General features: G+C 45.1%; 1 protein-coding gene across 3 annotated transcripts in view; it reads left to right on the forward strand.

The window, feature by feature from the left end:
• Positions 1 to 12,765, forward strand: part of LOC138265203 (probable cation-transporting ATPase 13A4) — a 267,665-nt gene that overhangs the window by 226,141 nt on the left and 28,759 nt on the right. For all 3 annotated transcript variants that reach the window (XM_069212748.1, XM_069212749.1, XM_069212750.1), the window contains 2 exons: positions 2,022 to 2,110; positions 9,418 to 9,498. In XM_069212748.1, coding sequence (XP_069068849.1) covers positions 2,022 to 2,110; positions 9,418 to 9,498 — 170 coding nt within the window. The remainder of the gene's footprint in view (positions 1 to 2,021; positions 2,111 to 9,417; positions 9,499 to 12,765) is intronic.

Genomic DNA, 12,765 nt, shown 5'->3' on the forward strand with positions numbered 1-12,765 from the left:
ACAACCATGTCTCTCCCCTTCCGAGCACATCTATTGTGATTAAACATTGAACATTAAATACAACATAGGGTCCTCTGTCTTATGGAATGGCCTCCGAATACCTCTCAGACCTCTTCGAGTTCCATCAAACATCAGTGCTGCTTCATTCTAACCGTGTGCGCAAACGGGTCACCCCAAAATGGAGACTAACAAGGTTGGGAGGCAAAATCCTAAGGGGCTTATTTGCAAGCCCTCTGGTGCAGGGTGGCACTACGAGTGCTACCTAGCGCCATCTCAGACACCCTTGCAGCATGGTGCGAGGATGCCTGCATTGTAGGGATGATTGTTTTTGTGCAGTTAGAGGCACCTTCCTGCACAAAAACAATCAAGAGAGGTGTTTACCTCTTTCTATGTGTGCTGCAGAAAGCAGCTCACATAGAAAGAGGAAAGAACGGGGAGAAATAAAGATATTTCTCCCCATTGCGTCACTTCTATGCCACCTCGAAGGAAACTTGTAAATCTGGGAATGCATCAGATTCCTCAGCGTTCCATGGGTGTTGCGTGGGAATACCCATGGAATGCCACTTTCACGCAGTTTTATGCATGAAACGAGTCCATATTTACAAGGACATGAAAAGCCATGCAAGGTGGGTTTGCATGGCCTTGTAAATATGGGATGGCACACTGTGCCACTGCAGCGTAAAACAAAATGACGCTCTTGTGGCGCAGTGTGCTGATAGGGCCATGTAAATGAGGCCCTAATAGTGGTGGAAGAAAACTCTGGCACAACCTTCCCAAAGCAATCAGGTCACTGAATGGATACACAGCCTCCAACAAACTGTCTAGAACAACTGTGGCTCTCAAGACGCAAACGATTCCCCGATGCTGCGTCAGACATATGGGGCCATATTTATGGTCAGGTCATGCAGCGCACCAGGTCACCTTGCACCGCGTGACGGTGAAAGGACAGGAGTGCACCGTATTTATCTAATTTGGTGCATTCCGGTCCTCTTCCCTTCCACTGGTGCGCTTTTGGCAGCCGAGCACCAATGCACCATGGTGCAAGGGTGCCTGTGTTGTAGGCATTGTAGGCAGGATTGGTTCTGTATTAGAAAGGGCGCCTTCCTGCACAAAAGCAATTCTTTGAAGCATTTTTCTCTTTCTAAAGGTGCTGCAGAATGAAACACACATAGAAAAAGGAAGCAGCAAGGAGGAATAAAGCAAAGACGAATGAGGAGGCGTACATTTTTGCTGCGTTCCAGGTTTTCTTGGTTTGGTAAATCTGGAAATGCATCAAAAACAACAGGAATTGCACAGGAACACCCACCGCAGTGCCATTGGAACGACTTCCTTGCACGATTTGGGCTGCGTTGCATTACTCCAGATTTTTAAAGCCAGGCAAAGTGGTCATAAATATGGTCCCCAGTGTTTTCCTTATGGAATATCGTCCATCAGCCAATCAGTAGTACCTGGCAGTCACCTCCCCATTGTCAGTGTAACCCGGCGTCCCTCTCATTCCCGCTGTAGGCCTGCAGTTTACCTCCTCCCCATGCTCTTTCCTCCTTTAACCCGATGGGTTCACAGATACTTCCTTCCTTACTGTTGCCTGTGCTTGTCTTGCTACCATAAGAGGATAGTTTGTCAAACACAGTGGCTGCCTCTACACACTAGATCCTTGGTATTTGCTGCAGAATAAAAATAATATTCATCACCTGAGCAAAGTAATCCTACTGCACCATGAGAGGTCAATGCTGAATGTTTTACTGGGTTTAGGGTCCGGATTGCATAGATTAGAGCTTCTTACAGGAGGGATTTAAGCGGAGTTGTTACTATGTTAGGATTACCAACTGATCATTTTACAGAGCCATAACTTACCTTGTTTCTTTGTAATTAAATGCATCACATGTGAATTAGACATTCTGCTGTGATCATCATCGTTGAAGGTATTTCAGCAGTTTAACTCTATAATTCAGTGTGTTAAACTGTAGGCTAACCTTTTATTGTAAATCAACCCTGAATGCTTCTCACCTGTATCTTTCCAGACCCTTTCCTCCTCTTTCTGATGGTCCACGCCGCACTCTGCGTCTTCTTCATCTTTGTTGACAGCCAGGGAGTTTACATTGTCATGGAAGTAAGTCTAATAGTTTGAGCATCATTCTGAATGTTCCTACTTGATGTGAGTGTGAGCAGGCGTCAGCTGGGCCACTGCACAGACACTGAAGAGACACACACGTGTGGATGCAGAACGTGGCTGGACCCCGTGGTGATGGCGAGTGAGCCCAAAGGCAGAGTGAGTGCTGTGTACAAATCTATTTGTGGGCGCATTATTACATTATGAAATGTGACTCACACACATGTGAATTTGCCAAGAAATTCATTTCTTTCGTCAGATGAACATATGAATTTTATATTAAGCGAATTGAATTGTCCATATTTACATACTGAGCTCCCAATGCTGACATGCCAACCTGACCCTAGGTTTTTCGCACAAATCCAGCACACGTGGCCCATCAAAATATTTATACATCATGGCATGTTGGGCAGCATGTGGTGTCTGAACGAACTATCGTTTTGTATGTGTGCACATGTGCATGTGCAATCTGACACTTCATTGTTTCTGTGTGTCAACGAGACAACATTCAGCTGGAGGTAAGGTGGCAAAAAACAGAAAAGTCAAATGGATGTGTCAATATCAAACAGATCTGTCTTTAAAAGGACATCTGGGAAGAAACGCTAAAACTAACCAATCAGATTGAAAAGGCGTTTGATGTTGAGACTTTTGTCCCATTGGACAAAAACTAAATCAAGTGATGTGTTTGTTAGAGCCATTACACACAATGTAACTCTATAGGGAATGATGTTCTATTAATGGTGTGGTGTAAATGGTATACAAAAAATTAAAAACAGAACTAGAATGATGTGCATGAATAGGCTGGGTCAGTGGCAGAATGAGTGTGAAACCCCAATATTATGTGTGTACAGGTGCCTCCATGATAAAAATCGAATACTGATTGAAATATGGTTTAGGAATCTAATTAGCTGGGTCAGGGTAAATTAGCATATTAGGTGAGGACATTGGGAGCTGTAATGTGTCTGGTCACGGACAAAGCTCCACCCTTCTGCCAGACCATACGATAGCGCCAGAAGTTTGAGAATAAGAGACAGGTGGTGCTCATCTGGTTCGGATCCTCGCGCAGTGAGCCGCAGTCCCAGCGGGAACTGGGAGACTTGACACTGAGCACACAAACAAAGGAGTAAATGAAGACACATACATGTAAACAATACTGTGACTCTTACCTGACTCTGTGCAGACGGTGCTGGGATGAGCCCAACACCGGCCTGGATACCTGCACCAAACCGGAACGCACAGAATCTGCAATGCTAAGGTGAAAGTATGCTAAGCACACAAAGTAACAGCCCTATCCAATCCCACTACAGAAGGGAAGGGCTTAGGGGCAAAACATGAGAGGTGCAGCAAATGAACACATTGATGAATTCTCACATTGGGAAAGCACACAACACCCCAAAACGCTGCCAGGCAGCTACTGCAGGCTAAACAGAGGATTTGGATCCCTGTGCCTACAACCAGGAAGAGAGCACACTTCAAAGTTAGCAGCCTACTTCTACAAAAAAGTCTCCATTTCTTGTAGGAGGAATTCAACTCAGTAAATTCCTCTTGTGCAGATGATCTTGGGAGTTGTAGTCGTAGTTGTTTACACTTTTTCCCTGATTCCAAATTGCCAGTGTATCATGCAAGCTGACTGAGCCTTTAACCTCTCTCTTCTCCCTAATCCTAACAATGATCCCAAGAGGTCTTCCCTGCCGATACGTCATCTTTGGCTTCGCTAATTTCCTCTTAGATGCTCAGGCATCATCAGCAGATTAGGTCTCAGCAGGAACCCTGGTTGGAATGGTACAGGCATGAAAGTTGAATTCAGTCAAAGACTTAACATGGTGCATCAATCAGTCACTGTTCATTCCTCCACCACGGGCAGTGTTCTGACATTCTCTCTGACATAGCCGTGCTGCTAACAGCATACCGGCATTCTCCCCTGGTTGTAATGTGCCTGAATTCTCTTATACTATCCTCAAACAGCTTCTGAGATTCCTGTGCCTTTGTTTGCCAACGAAGCATCCTTCATCATTCCTCCCATGAGGTGGGCTTTACCCACAGCCGATAACAACTGCTCAGAAGCTACAGAGCCCTCATTGTTGTCTACATGTGTTCCTAAGAAGGAACACAGCCACTGCTTCTCCGTGGAGGATCCATATCTGCCTTTATTCATTCACCGAGCTCCAGTCTGCGAGTACCAAGGAGAGGTCTGGTCAAATTCCAATTAGGTCGTGCTCTGAGGCACTACTTGGTATTATCTGGGCTTAGGTAAGAGAGGGGCCAAGACAAAAGTAGGTAGAAATCAATGCCAGCTCTTGTTTAATGAGTTCCTGAGGTAAGGGTGTACACTCTCTGGGGTTGAGGGGAATTCAGCAGTATCAAATACTAAGCAGAGTCTGATTAAAAGTTGTGGGAGGTTTAATTAGTTTACAGATATGAATAAACACCAACTCCACCTTCACCAGGCACTCCACATGAGTAGAATGAACTAACCGGATGTAACATTCTGGTACCATTATCATTCTAGGTATTGAATAGTGTCACAGTGCTAACACCATATGGTAATGTGATAAGGCAAGCCCTCTATTCAGCAGCCAAGACCTAGTGATGACCTATCAACCATCAGACCCCCCCACAAAAAATTATGATTGCAATTCACTGCAATATAAATAAAAATAGTACCCAACAGTAGGTGCTTTTGATGCCGGGCCCAGCCCACCCCTTTTAGCCAATCGATGATGGGCCATAGGCACCTCTTGTCGAACCAGTCTTTTTTTGGGGTGACCTGGAGTTGTCGCATGCGTCCCAGTATGCTCCATCTTTGTTCCTCGCATTTCTCACCCTTTGGTTTATGACCATATTCACCCTTTGCTCTTTATCTTTACTCTAACCATTGGGTGTCAACTGTGCATCTCGAGCTGTTGCAGGCTTCGGATTAGACATATCTATAGTTCATCGGCATCAAGATCATAACATTTCTTCAATCAAACCAAAACACATGTCCCTTTTCCAGGTGCGCTCTTAAAGCTAAAACATGTCTTCCTCCTTGCATTGGTTTCAAATGAGTCGTCTGCTGAGATAAAGATGTTGTGTTTGCCATAGAGGATAGTGTGATGCTTCATTTAAAAAAAAAACTCTTTTTTTGTTTTATTGTCAATCTCCGGAGTATGAGCAGAGTACAGCAATCTACTCTAGCATGAGCGAAGTGGTGGCCATTGCACATCTTCAGCAAGGGCAGTGCATGGATTGTATGTCTTCCAGAGCCCTGGATTCGGCAGCAGTAGAGAGCAATAACACCGAAAGCAGTAATAATCTAGAACAGAAAGTTACATCCTATTGTGTCCTACCCAAGTTTAACATGCACAACAAGGAATACCAAACAGAACAATAACACCTGAAGTTTCCTGGCTGATGTAGCTGATGATCGTCATACGGGCTATGTTACAGCGGATGATGGGGGACAATCATATTGATATCAGAGGGCTAGTGATGGGGGAGATGGGAAGGGGTGAAGGATCGCGGTCCCCTAGTCGTGGCGGTGGGGTATTCTAGTGTTCTAACATGTGTATCACCCTATGGAAGGCATCGAGGGGTGCAAGCTTGTCGTCAGGAGGTTCAGTCTAGTCACTTTATTGTTTTGTCATGATTGATGTTTCATTAGGGATGGGTGGGTTCATTTTATCACATAATTTGAGTACTTGTGTTCGCGTAAGGGAGGTCCCAGCAAACATCCCAGGTAGGCGGTGCAGTGTGAGGTAGATTTGGTGCACAAAATTGAACTGGGTGAATTTCAAGGGGGCGTTTTGTGAGATCTGTTCCACTCATTCCAATGCTATGGTCCACTGCTTGGCAGTCCATTCTGCAAGCAGACAAGTCTCCCATTGGCTTTTGCTTTGAGTTAAGAGGTCATGGCCCCCCTATTGCAATGCTGCATGTAGGACCGAGACCAGTCAAACATGGCATCTCTGTTGTCATATTTGCCAGTCAAACATAGCGTCTCTGTTATATTTGCCAGTTAAACATGGAGTCTCTGTTGTCATATTTGCCAGTGAAACATGGTGCCTGCGTTGTCCTACTTGTCAGTCGCACCTGGAGTCTCTGTTGTCCTACTTGTCAGTCACACATAGAGTCTCTGTTGTCCTACTTGTCAGCGCACATGGAGTCTCTGTTGTCATACTTGCCAGTCAAACATGGAGTCTCTGTTGTCATATTTGCCAGTCAAACATAGCGTCTCTGTTATATTTGCCAGTTAAACATGGAGTCTCTGCTGTCATACTTGTCAGTCACACATGGAGTCTATGTTGTCATACTTGTCAGTCACACATGGAGTCTCTGTTGTCATACTTGTCAGTCGCACATGGAGTCTCTGTTGTCATACTTGCCAGTCAAACATGGAGTCTCTGTTGTCAGACGTCTGCAGGAGACAGCACTGATAAGAGGATGTGCAGTGCAACCTGGCCATTTACTGGTGCCTGGCCCTGGAGACAGCAGAGAGCACAGTACAGTGCTCTGCCAGCTTTTCTTAAGCACATTCCTGCATAGTTTAAAGTCAGAGGTGATTGCTAGAAGGATCCTTGAAACTGATGTGTTAAAACACACACACCACACCGCAGACCACAAAGTACAGCATCTGTGGTACTCACAGATCTGACTCAGCCTATTATAAAATGTTGGATGTATTTGACATTTACAAAGTAATAGAATTAAAGATAAACCAGTCATAGCAATGTTATGAGCACCAGTGATTTAATTCTATGAGCATCAGTTTATAATATTGAACTTTGATTGCTCTGTCGTGCGATTACCATACTGATTCCCTCAGGAGACAATACAGTCCTTCTTTAGTTTCTGTAATCCCTGTAATTCAGGGTCCACTGTACCACTTTTAATCCATATTACCACCTTTTATTACACCTTGAAACAACTTCTTGTCTTGTGACAAAAATAATTCTTTAGATTTGCCATCATTAGAGCCCCGAAAGATATTGTGGAAAGGGCACACTTGTATAAGTGTGTTTGAACAACCATTTTTAATAGACTAATTCAGTCAACAGGTGAGCAGCGCCGGGGCACTAGCTCAACTTGCTCATGGCCCGGAGCACTCAGTGTATTACAACCACAAGGTTCCAATGCAGATGTCCCTCAACCAGTCCTGGTCAGTGGTCCACACTCAGTGGTACCACAGATATCTAACCATGTTCATCTTCAGTCCTCAGATTGGTCCTATCCTCTCCTGCTCAATTAATCTCCCATCCAAGGATCTCATGATCACTCCAGTATCCACAACTAACAGAGTCTCCTCACAATAGGAGACTGTCCTAACTGCTTACTTTTCCCATGTCTTCATATCTCAAGGTGGGTGAAATTCCTGTGTGGAAAGTGAAACAAGTGGCATTCACATTTTTTCTCGCCCAGAGAGCTGAATTGCTGCTGATCCTCTGCTCTGTGTGTCGGGAAATACACAAAAAAGCAGGGCTGACTCTTTGAGCTGCTCTGAGTGGCTGAGCAGTGTATTTACCTTAAGGCTAGACTCCTCAGCCAGGAAGTGTGTGTGCATTACCCCTACGTATATCCTCCTCGTCATACCCATAACCTATGAGACCACCTCACCTCTCGACAGGGAAAAGCTACCAAACCTTTACTCTATTTCAAATAAAACAGACTCCACCAATAAGATAAAAAGGTGCCTCCTGTAAACACTACCTGTAAGGGTGGAGGGTGGCAGTAAGCTGCTATGATGACAAGGACTATTCCAAGGTTAATGAAGATCACCTGTAAGTAATCCTTTCAGTACCTGCCTGGGTCCTCCTTGCAGGCAGGCACCATACTCAAGATCCCCTGCCCGGGAAGTGTATTTGAAGAGTTTATAAATACCTGCATGTAATAAACATTGCGTTGAGTGCAATGGTCAGCCCCTGATAGTGCTAGCATCTCAACCACTTCTCAATCCTTGGTTTCCACGATACCCAGAACTAGGAACTCTTGTATTGTGGAGCAGTTTTCCTGCATTCTCTCCTTTTTCCAATCCAGAACTGGTGGATGCAGAAGCAGTGGATTCGAACACAATTTCATGTGTTCACTGTGGGTGGGAAAGGGGAATTCTGTCAATCGCTACTGTGCACCCTTCTGTCCCCATCTCCGTTGTGTTCTTTGAATACTTCATCGTCTTCCTCCTCTTCAGCTAACATTCCCTACATCACTTTCTATTGCGTTTTTATATCACAAGTAGGGGCTTGGGAAATCAGTCTAATTTGATTTTGTGTGATTATGCTAAACTTAGGGTCAGTTAAACAGAACTACACATAATTACATGAAATGCAAATTCATAATTTAGCACTATTTGTTGTCTGTAAATGTCCCCTAAATCACATTTTGGCGCCAGGACACATTTTGTACTAAATAAATAGCACAAAAACACAATTGCTGCAAATTAAAAACATTTGCTTTCTGGTTGGGTTCTCTTTTCCCACCACCTGCAATATAAATTTGGCACAAACAGACGCATAATTCCATGACGTAGAATAGTATCATAATTTTGTGAATTTCAAGTAAAAAACATAACAGTAAATTCCCCAAATGATGCAAATTCCACTGATGTAATTTAAATTTTGGACAGGCCTAATCTCATTCACTAGGTTATATCTTTCATACTGGAGTGTTCATACTAGAAGCTGTACCCCTGATATTTGCTATGCTAAGAATAAGTAAATATATTATATATAAATAAATAAATACATGCAAATGTTTCTGTCCCTTTCCCCAAAAGTAAAAGGAAGAGAATAAAGATTCAAGGAATCTGTGAGTTCACTGACCATTTGTGTGCTACCTCTGTAATTTAGAAGGGACTTCTGCTGCCTCCCTCCATTCCCACAGCAGAGTATTCCCAAGCAGCTGACACTCTTTGTCAGACCTATGGAGAATCGGAACAAGTTCATATTTCTCTCATGGTGGACAATCACACATCCAATGTTGTCCTATGGTGGATGGGCACAAACCCAAAGTAATCTTATGGTAGATGAGTACAAGTCCAAAGTTGTCTTATGGTGGTTTGGGCACAAGTACAAAGTTGTCTTATGATGTATGGGCACAAGTCCAAAGTTGTCTCATGGTGGATGGGCACAAGTCCAAAGTTGTCTTATGGTGGATGGGCACAAGTCCAAAGTTGTGTTTCCTATGTTTGCACCATGACAATGCGCTGAAACCAAGCTGCATGTGGGTGCAGGCTGTTTGCGAATTTGGGCATCAGTAATTATAATAAATTCTGCATTGCAGCACTCAGTCACTCTTCTGTTCCAATATTCACTGTTTGTTCCTCTGGTCCACAGCTTGTATGCACTCCCATCCTCTGGAGAGTTCACATCATCCTCATTCTCATCGTGGCCTTTGCTGTGTTATTCATTGTGGAGGTAGGTGATGGCCACATCCTGTGAGTGTGAGAGTCTGGGATACAGGTGAGAGGAGTGCTTGTGGAGTGGAAATAAGTCATGGCCCCATACTGTGAGTGTGGGAACCTGGGGTACAGGTGAGAGGAGTGCTCTTAGAATAGAGGTAAGTGATGGCCACATCCTGTGAGTTTGCAACCTGGGATCCAGGTGAGAGGAGTGCTTATAGAGTGGAGGTAGGTGATGGCCACAACCTGTGAATGTGAGAGCCTGGGATACAGGTGAGAAGAGTGCTCGTAGAGTGGAGGTAAGTGATGTCCACATCTTGTGGGTGTGCAAGAATGGGATACAGGTGAGAGAAGTGCTCATAGAGTGGAGGTAAGTATAGGAGGCAAGTCTGGTTTGCAGTGGGTACCTAAGGTACTTACACCTTATACCAGGTTCAGTTATCCCTTATTAGTGAAATGTCGTCAGTGTCTAGAAGCCAGGCGGTCTAGAGGTACCTGTAGCAGAGCAGCCAAGACTGAACTAGGAGACATGCAAAGCTCTTGCAATACCACCGTAGTCACACAGTACTTACACACAAGAAAGACATCACTCAGTGTTACCAAAAATAAAGGTACTTTATTTTAGTGACACAAGGCCAAAAATATCTTAGAGGCTATACTCCCTTAGGAGGTGAGTATTATACACAAAATATACCCTAGTAACCAAAATCAGGTAAGTACACAGTCAGAAAACAGTGCAAATAGTGAAAATCGCCCTAGATCACCATAGATCACAATGGGCCTAGGGGGAACACAAACCATATACTAAGATAGTGGAATGTGAATGTCAGTTTCCCACCTAGGCAAGAGTAGTGTGTAGAAGGGTGCTGGGAGTGTAAGAAAACACCAAAGGTAAGTAAAATTCCCCACCCCAGAGCCCAGGAAAGTAGGAGTAAAGTACAGATAGTTTCCTCAGAACACACTAGAAGTCATGGTAAAGGATTATGCAAAAACCAAACAAGACTGCAAGACATCTAAAATTGATTCCTGGACCTGAAGACCTGCGGAGAAAGGAGACCAAGTACAAGAACAGCTGAAGATTCCAGGAAAAACAGGAGCCCCTGCTAACTCGGATGAAGGTGCAAAAGTGGAACTTCCGGTTGGAAGAAAAAGTCAGAGATGCACCAAAGAAGATAGCAGTGGGTTCCTGCTTGGTGCAAGAGATGTCCCACATTGAGTAGAAGAATGCAGGCTGGTTTTCGTCGTTGCATTCCGCCAACAAGCCTTGGCTCATGCAAAACACACAGGGGAAAGGTGCTACCTGGGTCCAGGAGGGACCTGGGTGTCTCAACTTGGGCTGAGAAGACAGAGGGGGCTCTCAGCCCTTCAGAGAGCTCTCAGAAGACCAGGCAGAAACCACAGGAGTCCCAGAACATGGGGACAAAGGAGTTGCAAATCACAGTTGTCACAGTACTACACAAGGGGATCCCACGCCAGCGGAGAACAATTCAGGGAGCTGAGCGTCGCAGGACAGGGTGCTGGGGACCTGGGCTACACTGTGCATGAAGGATTCCTTAGTAAAGCACATAGAAGCCCTAGGAGCTACAAAAACACGTGGTGCACAGGGGTACTGTCTGGCTCGGGGAGGCAAGCTTTTACCTCCACCAAATTTGGACAGTTGGACCTTTGGACAGTCTGGGTCAACTCGGTCCATTACCTGTGTTTCAGGATCCACGCTCGTCGTCAGGAGAGGAAACCCAGAGTACAGGTCGTCACTGCAGTGAGGTGCCTGCTGAAGCAGGGAAGTGACTCAGTCACTCCATGGGAGATTCCTTTGACTCTTTTGGCGCAGGATGAAGACAGGCAGTACTCAGAGCATGCACAACTTGGAAACTGTTGCAGTTGCTGGCAGGAGCTGGAGTTACAGAGTTGCAGTAGCCTTCTTGGATACTTTGTTGCAGTTGTAGTTCCTGGAGCAGTTCTGCTGTTGATCCGATGGTAGAAGGGGAAGCAGAGGTTGCAGAGGATTCCTGCTGGAGTCTTGCAAAACCGAATCTGAGGAAACACCCACAGGAGAGACCCTAAATAGCCCTGAGAGGGGGATTGGTCACCTAACCAGGTAAGCACCTATCGGGAGGGGTCTCTGACATCACCTGCTGGCACTGGCCACTCAGATGTTCCCAGAGTTCCCTGACCTTCCTGAAAAGAAGATGGCAGAACCCAGGGACACGCTGGAGGAGCTCTGGGCACCACCCCTTGGGTGTTGATGGACAGGGGAGTTGTCACTCCCCTTTCTTTTGTCCAGTTTCATGCCAGACCAGGGACTGGGGGTCCCTGAACCAGTGTAGACTGGATTATTACTATTGTGAAGCTACATATATGTATTGACATATATGTAGTGCACACTTATAATGGCGTCCCCGCACTCACGAAGTCTGGGAAAATGGGCCTGGATGACGTGGCGGCACCTCTGCTAGTGCAGGGGTGCCCTCACACACAGGTACTATGCACCTAGCTTTCAGGATCTGAAGGCTAGATATAGAGGTGACTTATAAGTAACCTGGTGCAGTGAAAATGGCTGTGAAATAGTGCTTACACTATTTCACTCAGGCTGCAATGGCCCGTATGGGTGGCAAACAAAATGCTGCAGCCCAAAAGGATCTCCTGGAACCCAGGTTCCCTGGGTACCTAGGTTCCATATTCTAGGGACTTATAAGGGGGTCCAGTATGCCAATCTGGAGTGAAATATGTAGTCACTAGACTATGGTGACAAATTGGGAAACGGAGAGAGCATAAGTACTGGAGTTCTGATTAGCAGGACTCAAGTGACACAGTCAAGCATACTGACAAAACAGTAAAACATACTGACATGTAGGCCACAAACTATGAGCACTGGGGTCCTGACTAGCAGTATCCCAGTGAGACAGTAAAAACACACTGACAAGCACTGACAAACAGGACAAAAATGGGGATAGCCATGCTAGAAAGAGGCTACTGTCTCACAGTAATTGATGGCCACATCCTGTGAGTGTGAGATCCTGGGATACAGGCAAGAGGAGTGCTCGTAGAGTGAATGTCCCCCCTGTGGACTTACACACCCACCATTGGCATGCTTCTCCTGTAGATTAAACGGTTGCTTTCTACAATACCATCCCGCCTAAATTATGTAATTTTCAAGAAGAATGGAGTTTAGCATTTGGTAGAAAGCAGTTGATAAAATGTAATTTTAATGGTGCACTTTCATGCTTTTGTGAAATGTAAACCATGTTAAAATGGGCTCTTTGTCTTTCTACTAGGCTTGTAT

Source organism: Pleurodeles waltl, chromosome 11 (assembly GCF_031143425.1).
Source record: "Pleurodeles waltl isolate 20211129_DDA chromosome 11, aPleWal1.hap1.20221129, whole genome shotgun sequence".
In the NCBI taxonomy this organism is placed as follows: Eukaryota; Metazoa; Chordata; class Amphibia; order Caudata; family Salamandridae; genus Pleurodeles; species Pleurodeles waltl.